The following is a 15,545-nucleotide window of genomic DNA, read 5'->3' as shown; positions in this document are numbered from 1 at the left end:
CCATGAAACAGGCTGAATTCATACTTTATAGCTTCAGCTATTTTTGAAGTTATGCTGATAGTAAGGTCACATACTTGGGAAAACCATTTGTATAAACTTAAACTATCTGATTTTGATTTTCTTCATTTTCCTGAGAAACACACCTCTGGGCTTGGATCAGAGATGGGCAACTACTATCAAAAAAGGAATTCACTGAAGAAAGGTTTTAAAGAGGAGTATGAAAGGAACCCCCACCTGCAATGTCCTTGCAGCAGTTGCTGCTGGTGGAGTCCAGCTGGTGCTGGGGAAGCTGCCACTGCCTGGGATTTTAACCTTTCATCCAAAACTCAGCATCAGCTTGAATGTGACTGAAGAGAGCTGGCATTGTGCTCTTCGGATTTTGTTAAAAAAAAAACACAGAAAAAAACCACTGAATGAACAATAGAATAGGAAAGAGGAAGTGGAAGAGAAGGATAGAGATAAAAGGAGGCTTGGCATAACTGATTTTTCAAAGCACTTTAAAAGGGTAAAATCTGCTATTGTGGATGCAGATGTTTAACTCAGCAGTGCAAACTCCCAGTGCCCAGAGCAGCACAGAGCTGTGTGAGCTGTGGGTTGTGCCTCCCCAGCAGTACAACAGGTCACAAAGAACAGATAGGGCAGCAGTGCATCCCGATCAGAACTGACTCAATGTACTTAGAAATTTTCTCCTGATTAACTCTGACAGGCAACAACAAAATCTGAAGACAGAAATGATCCACTCCTGCTGTACAATAAAATGACCTTGGCACAACTCCAAAACAACTTCTCACTGGAAATCAATCATAAGGTGAGTGATCAATAACCTGGTATTTTAACCTCTAATTTATCACTGATGGGATTAAACAATGAAGCCTGAAATTTTTTACTGTTAAAGACATGACATATTTGCAATTGAACAGGATCCCTGATGTGCACAGTCTTACCTACTCTTCCGATGACACTGGACTGTAAGCACATTCTGTACCCACTGCTTCTCCTAGCCTGAAGGCCCATCTTCCCATCTGCCTCAACATAAAGAGATAGGAAAGCACAAAGGAAAAAAAGATATCCAGTGGAAGGTGCCTCTGCTCATGGCAGGGGGTTGGAACTAGATGATCTTTAAGGTCCCTTCCAAACCAAACCATACTGTGATTCTGTGATCCTATTACTTATCCTCATGGATTCAGGGCCCAGGACAAAAGTCCATCCTGTAGCCACCAACTGGTTCAGGGATGCTGTAGTGGACTACTCATCCCCACTCTGTTTATCCAGAGCTGCAGATTCAGAACAAAAGTCCTGTTTGTCCAACATTCCTTCTGTAAATATTGCTCCCAGTGCAAGCAGACAGGAGCCCAGGCTGTCAGGCCCATGGAACAGGACAATTCTCCACATCCCTCCCACTGCAGCTCCCCTAGGATGTGTCAGATCTGCTCTCACCTCGAGCCATGTGCTGTTTGTGCAGGGCAGCCTTTAATTCATGGCACCAGAGTCCAGCTGAAAACCAGCCCAAGCTTTGCTAACACAGCTCTGTCTCCTCAGGAGCATTATGTCATACTAGACATGGGTAGGTTTTATTCTCATGACTTTTACTGAGGTTTCTGAGGCCAGTGAGGTGCAATGAAACACTGTTATTCTTGGCACTTTTTCATAATCACTGCAATTTTATTGACTGTAATTCTCTGACAGTTCCCTCCTGCCTGGTTTAATTGGTTTCATAATTCACCATCTCCCACAGGTGTAGTTGGTTACCACTACAGTCATCCTGTCAGAAAACAACAACTCCTGTCATAGAATGGCATTGCCCTGGTTATTATTAGTTCCTGGGGGGATGCTGCAGATCAGCACTAATTTAAATTTATTCCAAAATGCTCAAAAGACGCTTGATGGGAGTTGGTAGCATTGTAATGTCTAAGGATAGAACAGCAATTATTCCCAAGATTAGCCTGAAGTTTGCTGCTTCTCTCTCAGACCTGCAGTGACTGTTCCTGAAAGCTTATCTGCTCTCCTCAGCTACATCCATTTGTCTGATGGAAGACATTACCTCTTCCAACAAACCTTTCCAAAGATACAGGCTGGGAAAAATCACCAACACTTTTCAAAGTAATAGGCAGAACAAAACTTTAAAAATTAAAATAAAATTGTGTTTGTTTGAAATTAAAGCAATTTCTCTACCCTTACTGCCAAATATCCTCTCTGTTAACAACATTTTTAGAGCTGTAAATGATCTCAGACCAGTTATTATTACAATGACCCCATCTATAAGTAGTGCAAATATTAGGGAAACTACAGGCAGGGCATTTGCGTCATGCAAACATATTTAAACTGTTTATGATTGAACCATATAATAATGCATATTGATTTTCCAGGTGTTCAACTGGTCAGAATTCATAAATGCTATCATGTCAACTGTCCAAATAAATGTTGACAACACAGAACATGTCATTGTTTATGACCCTGACTACCTTATCAAGCTCAGGTCTATTCTTGTAAAATACTCTTCCAGGTAGGTGTGTTACATATTCCTGGTATTTGCATTTTCTTTCCAGAAAACTTAATAAGCCTCAAAACACTACCAGCTTATTATCATTGTTTTGTTAAACAGAGACCTTCAAAATTACATGACCTGGCGATTTGTGATGGATCTTGTCAACAGCCTCAGCCGGGACTACAAGGACACAAGGAATGCTTTCCGTAAGGTGCAGAAATTCATCTCTCCATAAGTTTTAATGATGGCTTTTGTGAGCCACAAAAGATAGGTTTTTTATGTAGGTGTAGTATATAAATATTTAATGTATTTTGGATTTTGCACACAAAAGCCAGATGTGTTTGCTGAGCCTCTGCTGGAGTGTATCTATAATTTATGGGATTTATGCCTGATACTGAGTGGATTTGAAAGCACTGCTCTGGTACTTGGTCTCTTGTTTTTTCTGAATCTAAGTGAATCCCCATTTTGGTATCAGAACAGTTCCATTTATGTGCAAGGGATTACAGTTCTGACTGACTTGTTACAAACTCTTCATCATCCAAAGGAATATATTCCAAGGCAAACTTTATGGCCCCAGTCTTGGTTTTCAGTCATTCGATCCCGCTGATAGCTTAGTGCTTTTACGAAAATGCTGAGCAATTTCAGCAATTGGACATGGAAGTTTTTTGTATTTCCACAGCAGAGCTTCTTCCTCTGTAAGAATTTTGCTAATGCTCCTCCCATTACAGAGCGAGTCCACCTAAGTGCCCTAACGAGGAGTATGAATGAACTAGGTGTATTGAAGGCCAAGGAGGCTCCTCTGAATCATAGAGCTGCCCCTCAGTCGCTGTGCCCGTTTGCCCTGATGTCTGTGTCCCACAGGCCCTTTATGGCACCACCTCCGAGACTGCTGTGTGGCGCCGCTGTGCCAACTACGTCAACGGCAATATGGAGAACGCCGTGGGCCGGCTCTACGTGGAGGAGGCCTTTGCTGGAGACAGCAAACACGTGGTAAAGCCTTCAGCCACTCAGCCTGAGTGCCACCAAAGTGGCCCTTTATCATCACCATGCACTTCTTGACACAGATTTGATTGCACTTTTTATTACAGTGTAATCAAAGTAGGTTTGATTTTTAAGTTTTATTGAAGTGTTAATAATGGTTATTACAAAGGTTTAAAAATTCAAGTTTTTATTACAGTACAGTGTGAAATGTGAGGCTTGCACGTGCACAGCTGGAGGGAGAGAGGCACCTGCCTGCTCCTGTGGCTCTCTGAGCCAGGTCCATGGGTGGGCTGTGCATGAGCTAATCCTCACATCCCAGGAGCAGCACTCGCTGGCACCAGCAGTCACTGCTGTTCTTTGAGACTAATTCACATCCTGCTGCCACTGGGCAGGGGCAATTGGTTATTTCTGTTTGCCTTCAGCCACACAGAAAATTCCTGAAAATGGACCTGAAGTGAAACCTTAGTTGACTGCAATCACCACTGGAATCCTGGTGTGAAACAACCCATTTTTGGGGCTGGCATAAACACAGTGATTCCATCAGATGCACAGCGTCCAGTAGGGCGATGTCTGTCAGGTTTTGGTAACCTGAATGACTGAACAGCATTGCCTGCCATCTTACTCTGTGGGTTTGTAACATTCTGATGTCTTTTCCAGGTTGAAGAAATGATTGCAGATATACGTGATGTTTTTATAAAAACCTTAGATGAACTTCCCTGGATGGATGCAGAGACCAAAAAGAGAGCAGAACAAAAAGTAAGTTCTGTCTTAAATATTGGTAATGTGTAGTTCTATAAAAATCAGTATTTCAATTGTTTGTCCCAACAAAAATTAAGCAGTAACTTCTATCACTATATTATAATACAAACACAGTTATAGTTGTGTTTATAAGGCACAGCAGCTTAGGATTCCGTGGGGAGGGGCCTCTGGAGATAGGCACCCAAAATAGGAGGAACTTGTATACAAGGTTAAGACCTTTCAGGCAAATCAGTTATTAAGGAGCTAGATAATTAATATCTACAGGAAAATAATACTGAAAATGAGAAGGAATGATTTCTGGTGATTTGACCAGCTATTAGAAGCAACAGGATAAAAACCATAAATTAGTGCTTTCAATGAATAAAAAATGTAAACAAAACCTATATATAATTAACATCCTGTGGTTTCTGCAGTAGCTTCCATATTGCCTTTCTTATATAATTTATGATTTAAAAACATGGCTGGATTTGCTATGGATGTCAAATTCCCTTGTCCCTAGGCAACAGCAATTAGAGAGAGGATTGGTTATCCCGATGAGATCGTGACAGATGACAACAAGCTCAACAGTGAGTACCAGGAGGTAAGTTTGCACAATAGGCAGGAGAATTAGAAAACGGTCTTCAGAGAAAAAAATGTGCATTTGCCTTCCTTACCACACCAAACCTTGTGTACCTGCACAGAACAGCCCCATGTGTGCCCAGCTGCAGGGGGAAGGGAGGAGGTGTGACCAGCCAGCCTGGTACAGCTGACCCAGCACCGATGTGCCAGGATCTGATGGCATTCCAAGGACATGTATACATTCTAGAGGGATTATGTGAGGATAAGCATGGAGCCAGTGGTGTTCTGTGCAGCACTGCATGTGGCACAGACTGACCCAACACTGGGTGCAGTGGATGCCCAGGCACGGAGCTGACTTGTGTGTTTTGTCAGAGGTGGAACTGCTCCTTACCAAACTGGCAGCTACTGGTTTGCAACAGGCAGCTCCAGAGGTTAAGGTCAACAGCAAAAATTGCTGAACTCCACTCAAAGTATGAATAGAAAGAGAGAATGAAGAGCTCTGGAAAAAGTACCCAGCTGCTAACATAGACCAGCTACAATACCAACTCTGTGATGTAGCAGAGCTCTGCAAACCAAGGTCTAATTGTAGATCAAAAAATACTCTTAGAAATGTGTTGCTTAGCTCATCATGCTTAAGACTAGATTTTCCTGATCCATGTGTCTTTTATCCCAAATCAGTAACACCACCACTAACTCCTTTTCCCCCTTTCTTTTTAGTTGAACTATAAAGAAGAAGAATACTTTGAAAACATTATTCAAAATTTAGTATTTACCCAGAAGAAAAGGTTGAAAAAGCTTAGAGAAAAGGTGGATAAAGAGGAGTAAGTATTTATTAATATTTTGTCTAGTCTTTCATCCAGTTTGCACAGGAGAAGGTACCTTCCAATTTCAAATATTCTGTGATTCTCTTATACAGTTTCTAGGCTTATTCTAGCAATCATTAACTTTGCCATTAACAACTGAAATTCTAATGTTTATTCTTCTGGTGTTACCAGGTGGATAAGTGGAGCTGCAGTTGTCAATGCTTTTTACTCAGCAAGTAGGAATCAGATAGGTAAGGTTTACCAATTTACTGATGTGATTCAGATTTAATGTCCAAATTATCCATTTTATATATATGTATGTATGTATGTATGTACTTTTAAAACCAGGAAGTGAAGCGATCTTGATATTACACATCTGAGTATAAAGATTCCTAATGTCAGCCTACCCAAAACCATCCATGGAAATAAAAAACCCCATCCGTTCTGGCTAAAGATTAGAACCAAATGCAGGCCCCAAGGCTTCTCACATTGTGAACCATCCCAGCTCCCTTCACAGTGCTGCAAGGCTCACAAGTGTCACGAAACATTTCACAACATTAATTATGCTTCTCGATATTTCTGTCACATCCATTCTGCAAATAGCATTTAAATTTTAGTTATCCAAATGTCACAGACTGCAGTGTCCTTTCTAGGCCATCAGTGAGGTATTGTGATCCACCTGTAACTCCTGAAAACAAATCTAAAATAATGGAAAAACCTTGTCCTGCAGGGCTCTGCACAGAAATGAAACATTATTTCTTGATGTGAGCATTTAGCTCTTTACGGAACAGTTAACACAAAAACTTTCAGAAAGCTTTGTTTAAAATAGCTTTGTTCAGTAATTTGTAGGAAAGGAATGATGTGGAAGACTGAAACTGGTGACTGGCAGTTAATGTGAGTCATAAATTCTTACTTCATCCTTTAACTATGGCATGCACAGGATAATTAAAGCAGTCTGATCTTTAGGGTGATGTCTGAATTAGCTTAGAACTAGACTTAAACCCTCTAAAGAGCAGTTCTGTGCATGATGTGTAGGGAACTTGGAGCTCTGTTACTACCTTTGAGTGTGGTCTGACCTGCACTGCTCCATCAGCAGCTCAGACCATAAGGAAGCCACTCAGCTTCCAAAATCCAGCTGAGCTGCTGCTACCCAGGCAGCCCCACTGTGTGTTCCTTCAGGTAGCAGCTGGCTCTGAGGCTGCACAGCCCTGAGTCCCCATCCCGCTGGCAGCGCTTCCACAGCCAACAGCTCCAGAGATGGCTCCTCTGCTGGGGCCCTGCACACACCGTGGCACCTACACTGCTGTTCCTATCGGTGCTTTCTGGTAACAGCATGGAACACTGGGATATTTAATTCCATAGCAAACGAGCACTCTACTGGGATTGCTGTGACAGCAGCTTGCACAGGCAGCGGAACTGGGTTATTTCTAACCTGTTTATTATTTTCTAGTTCTTGCATGGTTCTTTCTCCTCCTGAAAGAAAGCCCTAGAACCGAACTGGATTTATACTGAAATTCAAGAAGTATCATTCTTCTTTCTTTTGCTGTGTGAGAACTGTCACCCAATTCCTCCTGTCTGTTCAATTTCTGTAGAGTTACATCCACCTCCTTCCTAGGGAGAATTAATACTTTATATTACGGTGGCAGCAGGGGAAAGGAAAAGACCTTCACGAGATACTAAAGTGGAACTGAATATTTTATAGTATTTTATTACTCTTAATTTATAAAAGATCATAACTGCAACATGGTTTCTTTTTAACTGAATTGTTTCTTAGAAGCCTAGAAAAATGAGTAGAGTAGTGGGTAAAAAGAACTGCTTTGTCCCAGTTCTTTTATTGCCAGCTTGGCCTATTTTTATTGATTCTAGTGGGAGTTACTTGTATTTTCATGGGAAGAATAAATTCCTGTCTCTGAGATTGATTTGTGATGGAATGATCAAATAATTTATTCTTCTTGGGGGACACCCTCCCACTTCTCACAATGTTGTGAGGTTTGTTTAATGATGAGACAGAAGTCTGTGAATGCTGAGTGATATAAATTGGAACAAACTGCTTTTTTCGCAGAGCAACATAGTAACAAAGCAAATGCTGGTCATGGTTTTGGAAGTGTCTGAAGAGGGGAGTGATCCTGCTACTCTGTTCCTCGTGCCCTACAGCATTCCCATGTGTCAGTCACTTAGTGCTGCTGGGAGAGCAGAGGGAACAGCGTGATTTTGGTTGAAGCCCATAAAAGTGGTCTGGCCCCACTGCACGTGCAGGATAACGAGGCAGGGTCTTAACTGTGCTGTGGCTTTTTTTTCAGTCTTCCCTGCGGGCATTTTGCAGCCCCCTTTCTTCAGTGCATCCCAGCCCAAATCTCTGAATTATGGTGGCATAGGAATGGTCATCGGGCACGAGATCACACATGGCTTTGACGACAACGGTGAGGCACTGAGCTTCTAGTGACAAAACACTCAATGCACAGGGTGTTTTACATGCTTTAGTGCTCAGTCCTTCCAGGGAGCACATAAAAGGGAGATGAATTTCTGTATGTAAGATCGAGTCTGGATTCTTGAGGCATTACAGTATTGCTCTCCCAAAAGCACAATCCAAAGCCTTACTTGCTCCCTCCTCACTGCACCAAACCCTGTTTTCCTGTATAAATAATTCTGTTTAACGTACTGTTACAGGCAGGAATTTTAATGAGAATGGAGACCTTGTGGACTGGTGGACTGAAGAATCAGCACAGAATTTCAAGGAGCTGTCCCAGTGCATGGTGTACCAATATGGGAACTTCTCATGGGACCTGGCGGGTGGACAGAACGTACGTCCAGTTTGTGTAGCTCCCCATGCTGGTTTGATGAGACAGCACTGCTTGCAGTGCTACTTGGAAGGAACAAGAAGTTATTTCTCTCAATTCTAATGGCTGTTTTTTTACAGCCTGACAATGTATTCCATCGCACAGGATAGGGAAAAGATAGAACTCCCAGCCCTGAGGTTCTCCCAAAACATGTGTTGAAGTGTTGGGACTCAGAGAGAGGCCAGTAAAAATAGAGAAGAAAATGTTAACATATTTTTCTGCCCTTTTATTCACACGTTAAATTCAAAGGATGATTCTAGATTTTGCAGCTTTGACAATCATAAATCAATATGTTGGGCTAAAGGTTAAGAATATGTTTTTTGAAAAATAAAAGTAGAGATTTCCCATTACCGAAGCTTCATCATCTTTGGTAATATTTGACTGACTTAGGAATCTTCAGATTTTAAGGTAATTCTTGCCTTTAGAAAGTGGAAAATGCACAAAGCTTGGTGTTACAGGTTCCGGATGAGCTCTTTTTTCAGAAACCAATACTTTTCCTTTCTATTTTACAGCTGAGTGGAATCAACACACTAGGAGAAAACATTGCTGATAATGGGGGTGTGAGACAAGCATACAAGGTAAGAAGTATCCATTTTTCTGTTTTAGCTGAAGCTGTCAGAGATTAAGAAAATCATTTTCAGAGCCTTGGAGGAAGAAACATGATTTCTGTGTTAGGGACAGGACTAGACCTACTGTGCCATCAAGACATGGATTAAAGCTCTTGGCCAGCTGAAGTATTTCTCTCACCCTGTTAATCATGTCAGGCTACATATTACCTGTTCCTAGGGAGCTCTTCTTCAACTAACTTTTTTTTTTTTTTCCTTCGTGAATGAGGAATGTGTGGAATGGAAACATTCACTGGCTCACACTTGGACCATGACCTAACTGAAGTGCTGACACCAGCAGCTGTCTGCTGCTGGCTGTCTTTTTCACCAGCTTTTTTATGCCAGGAAGGAGGAGCAGAATGACTTTCTTCTGACCCATAAACATAAACAAAAACTTTGCTGTTCATCTTGTAAAGGTGTCTTGCGTCCTCTGTGCTGGTATCCCAAGATGTCAGAGACACTGGACTCCCTGCACTGTGCCTTCCATGGGAGCTGGATGCTTTTTGGCTTTCCTTTCCTTCTCTTCCTGGAACAGCTGCTGGACTCCGTAGGTTGGCCACCGTTGAGACTGACAAGTCAGAGAGACACAGGTTCTTTTTGTGAACATGGTCTGGAAGAGAGTAGCGAGTCAGCTTCTCTGTCAGCTTTTCTTGTCATTTACAAATCTGATGGCTGCAAGCCTCAACAACATGATCCTCCTTCTCCTTCCCTGAACACCTTGTTCTGTGGCAAAATACTCAACACTTGACAATGGACTGCTGGCACTGCTCAACAAAGAGCCCCTGGGATGCATGGGCCAACTCCCGCTTCTCCAAGTTCTCACTGGAAATGGTTATGTTTGAGGGCAAAGACAATTGTTAATGAGAGTTTAAAGAATGAGTTGGAAGCCTAAAAGAGGCGTCAGGCTTATTAGATTAGACTGATCTTCAGTTACTGGAACATTTGTGCAAAGTACAAAGGCATGAAAGGGGACATGCTTTCTGAAAGGAATGGGAGTAGCCAAAAAAATTAGGTCAGAAATATTAAAAATTATTATGACATCATATAAATAGTAAAAAAGGTCCAAAAGGAATCTTGAGAGGTCAATATTCCACCCCTCTCTCCATGCAGGTAGAATCAACCCCTTCTGTATCCTTCCAACCTCCCACAGGAGCATTTCCACTGCCTCCTCATGGCACTCCCAGTGCCACCATGGCTCTGCTTCCAACAGTGCAAACACAACAATCTGCTCCTTTCTCTCCTGTGACCTTTCACGTATTTGAAGACTTACATGCTTCAAGGCCCAGACTTCTCTCCTTTAGACTAAACAAACCCAATTCTTTCGATCTTTCCTCATAGGTCATGTTTGCTAGACCTCTGCTCATTCTTGCTGCTTTCTTCTGGACTCTCTCCAGTTGGTTCACGTCTTTCTTGAAGGGCAGTGCCCAAAACTGGACAGAGTGCTCCAGCTGAGGCCTGGCCAGTGCCAAGTGGAGTAGCAGGATTACTTCATGTATTTCATATAAGCCACTCCTGTTTACACATCCCAGTACAACACTTGCCTGTTTTGCAGTGCTGTGGCACTGTTGGCTCTCGTTCAGCTGTTATCCACGGAAACTTCCAGAGCCTTTTCCATGGACCTGCTATCTGCTTATTCCTCAGCTGCGCTTGGGCAGTACTCTGTCACTGACTTCAGGCAGAACATTTCTCCAGCATCTTTCATCAGTGATGATACACTAACAACACATCGTTTGACATGTCTCCATAAAAAACATGAAAGCAGCTGTTCTTACTATGGCAAGGTTTTAAAGTCTTCTGCAATTCACTTAAAAAAAACCAGACCCCAAAAAACCCACAGTGGAAAAAATCTTTTCCATAATGCAGCATTAGATAATTGCCAGCACAGTACTAAGAAATGGCCCTGTGGTCTTGTGCTTCAAGGTGGCACATGTGGGATGGATGGCCAAGGGAGACAACGATTAATTATGTCAAAGAATCCATGTTCCTCCTTGTCATCATTTCATTTTGACTGTCTGGGCTCAAAGTGGTAACATTTCTATTCACTTCATTCTACAGGCTTATGAAAACTTTGTGAGAAAACATGGAAAAGAAAAACTTCTTCCTGGTCTCGACATGAACCACAAACAGCTGTTTTTTCTGAACTTCGCACAGGTATCCTTCTTGTCTGAGGGCTTTGAAAACCACTTGACATTACAGTTTAACAGCAAGTCAGAACAGGCTGACTCCCATGGGCTAACTAAGAGCTGGCAGAGCTGCAGAGCTGAGCAGTGTTCACTGCAAAGCAGTGAAAATAAAGTCTTGTTAGGTGATTTTTATCTTCCGTAAAGAAATTAATTCAGCACTCATAAGCCTGGTAGGGTTTCTTGTGCCCAAGTGCCTTTGTCTGAGGTCAATGAAATACTTTTTTTAACAAAATGCACCTTTTCTTCTCTATGTTGTAATGTGGAATTTATTCTCATGAACTTTAGGTGTTTCGTAGTTAAATGACAGCAGGTCTCTTCCTGTACAATCTTAGGGCTAATGATGCTTTCCTTTGTTACCTGTGCAGGTGTGGTGTGGAACATACAGACCAGAATATGCAGTGAACTCCATCAAGACAGACGTGCACAGCCCAGGCAAATTCAGGTCAGCACAGCCAACAATGCTCAGTGCAGTCCCAAAGTGTAACACCTCTGTAACACGGCTGTTTGTGGTGGAACTGAAAGGACCCTGCCCAAGGGCTGGGCTGCCCTTCCCAGGGGAGGTTTAACATACACACATTGAAAGGCAGAGCACACTGGAGCTGTTTAACAGGAGACAGATGGGCTGGGCTGTCCCTGTCCCTTCCAGCCCAGCACTGCCCTGTGCTGCACCAACAGGCAAAGCCCTTCCCAGGAAGCTCCACAGGCAGAGTAAGGACGTGGGAGAGTTGTCTCATCCTTGAGAAGATCCAACTTAATCCAACAGGACACACACAGCATCACCTGGCTGTCACTGTGCAACTGTTACAGCAGAGTCCCAGTGACTGTGTCTGGAATCCAGGCCTCATTCACAAGTCCCCTGGCTCCCGCAGTTGTTCCTGGTAAGGTTCTTATCCACCAACAGCACAGATGGAGTTTTGTCCTCCACTGAAGTTGCAGGTAAAATCAGTGAGAGATCACTGACCCTCACTCTTAACAAACCCATGTGCTGTGGTACAACAGCAGATGTGTGTTTTGTGTCTGGTGTGCTCAGCCCTTCCCAAGATCTGCTGGGCTCAATTCAGTAGAGCCATGCAGGAAATGTGCCTGCTCAGGGTGGAAGGCTTTGGGCCAGACTAGGATTTTTTTTTTTTTATCTGAAGTCAGAGCAGCCTATTCATCAGCAGTGTAACAATGTGCTCTAATAAACCTGTTTGGTCCAATGCCACGAGATCAGTGGTAGTGCAGCCATCACAGCATCTGCTGGCTCTGGAAGGCTGAGTCATCTCCCAGCTCCATGTCCACAATAGCCAAGTTCTCTGCTGATACAATCCACTACAATTATTTAAATATCTTTCTTTCAACAGCCTTTCACCAAATCTTGTTTATCCCACACACTCAAATATTTAGTGAAAGCAGCGACTGTTCCCTCACTGTTCCTTGCCTGGTTTCATTGCGGGTGGGTTGTACTATTTGGGATCTCTCCCAGAGGCAGTTTGTGCACCAGATCCTACAATCACTCCTGTCTGGTCTCAGTGCTAATGAGGCTCCAGAAGCTCTTCAGAGCCTCAGTACATCTGATTTGGATGAGGCACAAGGCCTTTGAAGTTCACTAGTTCAGCATCTCAGTGTAACAAGCTGTGTTTGTGTGTACCCTGGATAGATTACGTTGTGTTGTGCTGTCTGTACCTCGGTCGGACAGGCTATAAACTTTATATGCAATGATACAAGTGTTCATGAGAAACCAGACAACATTCTTAGAATGGGAAGTCATTTACAGGATGAGGCCCCCTAAGAGCTCTAAAATAGAAAGCATGTCATGAGACATACCCACAAAATTAACACCTAATAACATACTGTACAAGTGTCACAAAGGCTCCCAACATGCCTTTTTCGATTATTATTTGGGGAGTGGGATGAGCCTTTTCAACACCTGTTACTGCAGGCTGTTTCTCCTTACAAGTAGGACAGGCAGCTCCTTAAAAAATTGTTAATTGCAGAACATCCCATTTTAGCAGTTCTAGTTCATTGGAACAGTGAAGTACAGCTAGATCACCAAAATACATGACTTTTTTGATAACCCTTTTTCTGTGCCATCTCCTGTTCCACTGCTGGCTCCCAAGACCAGGGAGTCACTTTTGGCCTTGTACAACAATTGAAGTATTGCAGTGTTGCTGAACTTCACCTCAGCTTCTGTGGGCATATCCTGGTTCTAATGATCAGCATAATTCTCAGAATAATCATTAATTACTCAAAGAAAGAGTTCTTTAAAGAACTGGGCCACAATCAATGTCCCTCAGTATCTGTATTTGACACTGGAGGCTGTTTCCCTGCATAGGTATGTTCCTGAAGGAACAAGTGACTCTTAGCAGATCTACTCACACATGTTCACAATTACACATACAAAATCAGCCTTAGCTGGAATGGTCTCATACTCACTTCCCATGTTCAGTTGAAAGCCATTGTTTGTATGAATCTTTTTGCCAGGAAACTCATTCACTGGAAAATCTGTGCAGAATGCCCAGAGGAGCAGTATGATCTCAGTTAAAACTTGGTTGGTGTAAAAATGTAAATGAACATTCACTGACGAGTTACCACCACAGACCGTGACCTCAGGGTCTTGTTTTCCCTTCACCAAGAAACTTGTCAGCAAAACGTAGCTGAAAAAATCCTTAGTGACAACTATTGACAAGCAAGAAATCTGTTCTAGGTGAAAGAACTGGCTTGTGAGAGCCAGCCATGAGGAGAAGACAGGTCCTGTATTTTTCGGGTTGCAGTAGGGGCAAGACAAACTGAAGAAGAAAACACAGCCAGCCCTTGAGGTGAAATGAAGCAACAGTCAGAGCTCAGCAACAGGGCATTCCCCACACTACTGTGAGGTGACAAAAAACGAGTTACAAAATATGGGTCACGTTGTATGTTTCAAACCAAGGCGAGCAGCAATGACAGCATGTTGCTTTGTTTTAAAGGGTCCTGGGATCACTGCAGAACTCCCCAGAGTTTTCAGAAGCCTTTTCATGCACCACAAGAGACAACATGAATCCTGCTAAGAAGTGCCGTGTTTGGTGACGGACTGCAAACCTCACATCTCAAGGACCTTTCCAGGAAAAGAGACCTTTCCAATTGATTTTGGAAAGGGGAGGAGGGAAGAAAACTGAGGGGAATATGCTAGAGAGATGACTGTAATTTTTGGTAAACATGCAAACCCCAAATCATCACCCATCACAGCACTGAAGAAGGACTAAGGCAGCGCTGAGCTGCTTCTCCTCCCTGGAGCCTTGTAGGACTCAACTCACCTGGCAGTGCTCAGCAACACTTCACCTGTAGTTTTAATCCTGCCCCCACAGCCAGTGGCTTTTTGGATTCATTTTAAAATGGCAAAGTATAACACATGATCTCCCCCCGGTCGGTGAATGCAGATTTCTGACAGGGGGAGGAAGGAAATACTCAGTAACACACATTTTAGCCATCATGACATGATAGAGAGATGACAGTTTATCTCCCAGTGTCAGACTTTGTACCCTGTGCTGTTACGGGAAATCTGTTCTACCAAATGTTTTCATTTTTACTTGAAACCATTTATATAAGAGGAGTCCAAAGACATGCTGTACTTAAGTAACTTCTCACTAATTACTCCAGCGTGTATTACCTGAAGTCCCTATTTACAACAGTTTATTTACAGCTTTCCAGCCGAACTGAAATTGTAGGTAATTTATTAATTTCTGTACCTATAATCTGTAAGATTGTGATCAAAGACCCTTTCACAATTTTCTAAGCTTTTTCTTGCTTTCTCTAAAGTTGCTCTTTTTTAAAGTTTCTAGTAATGTATAAATCATAGTTTTTATATTTAAATCTTGAGCTACACTTTTGACTTGAAGTATTGTAACATATTTTATCAGTGGCTGCATAGAACTGGGAAATTGGAGTAAAGCATGGTATCAGGCAATAAGATAAAGCCTACAAAATTGAGTTCTCCAATGGAGGGCACCAACATTGGAGTTTTCAGGCTGACTCTGTCAGTGTTTTAGGCTCTGATCCTGCACATAACTTGTACATATTCTGATTGATGTCAGTCCTCTCATCAGGAAAGCTGCACAACTGATTGCACGAGTCTGAAGGAGCTTTAGGTAAGAAGGTAAAAGGCTTTAAATCTGCAATGATAGGTATTAAACATCCTCATGCAGATTTCAAAGGAATTTACTGCTTTGTTTATCAAAGCAAAGACATTCCCAAACCAAGTTCCAGATACCTCAGATGACTGCTACAATAGGTCTATTTAAAAACCTATGTCCTTTTAGCTTTCTGAGTTTGTCATCTGATCAAAACATTTTGATAATAAACTGAAATGATGAGCCAAA

The 15,545-nt window shown here is 42.4% G+C and overlaps 1 protein-coding gene across 3 annotated transcripts in view; it reads left to right on the top strand.

The window, feature by feature from the left end:
• Positions 1–15,545, top strand: part of MME (membrane metalloendopeptidase) — a 31,387-nt gene extending 15,842 nt beyond the window's left edge. For all 3 annotated transcript variants that reach the window (XM_069024370.1, XM_069024372.1, XM_069024369.1), the window contains exons 10-23: positions 707–808; positions 2,367–2,503; positions 2,603–2,696; positions 3,347–3,475; positions 4,124–4,222; positions 4,725–4,805; positions 5,501–5,604; positions 5,779–5,837; positions 7,887–8,006; positions 8,254–8,387; positions 8,936–9,001; positions 11,084–11,179; positions 11,577–11,653; positions 14,157–15,545. In XM_069024370.1, the coding sequence (XP_068880471.1) occupies positions 707–808; positions 2,367–2,503; positions 2,603–2,696; positions 3,347–3,475; positions 4,124–4,222; positions 4,725–4,805; positions 5,501–5,604; positions 5,779–5,837; positions 7,887–8,006; positions 8,254–8,387; positions 8,936–9,001; positions 11,084–11,179; positions 11,577–11,653; positions 14,157–14,256 (1,398 nt within the window). In that variant the 3' untranslated portion in view covers positions 14,257–15,545. The remainder of the gene's footprint in view (positions 1–706; positions 809–2,366; positions 2,504–2,602; positions 2,697–3,346; positions 3,476–4,123; positions 4,223–4,724; positions 4,806–5,500; positions 5,605–5,778; positions 5,838–7,886; positions 8,007–8,253; positions 8,388–8,935; positions 9,002–11,083; positions 11,180–11,576; positions 11,654–14,156) is intronic.

This window comes from Aphelocoma coerulescens, chromosome 9 (assembly GCF_041296385.1).
Source record: "Aphelocoma coerulescens isolate FSJ_1873_10779 chromosome 9, UR_Acoe_1.0, whole genome shotgun sequence".
NCBI lineage: Eukaryota > Metazoa > Chordata > Aves > Passeriformes > Corvidae > Aphelocoma > Aphelocoma coerulescens.
This window is presented reverse-complemented; position numbering and strand designations above follow the sequence as displayed.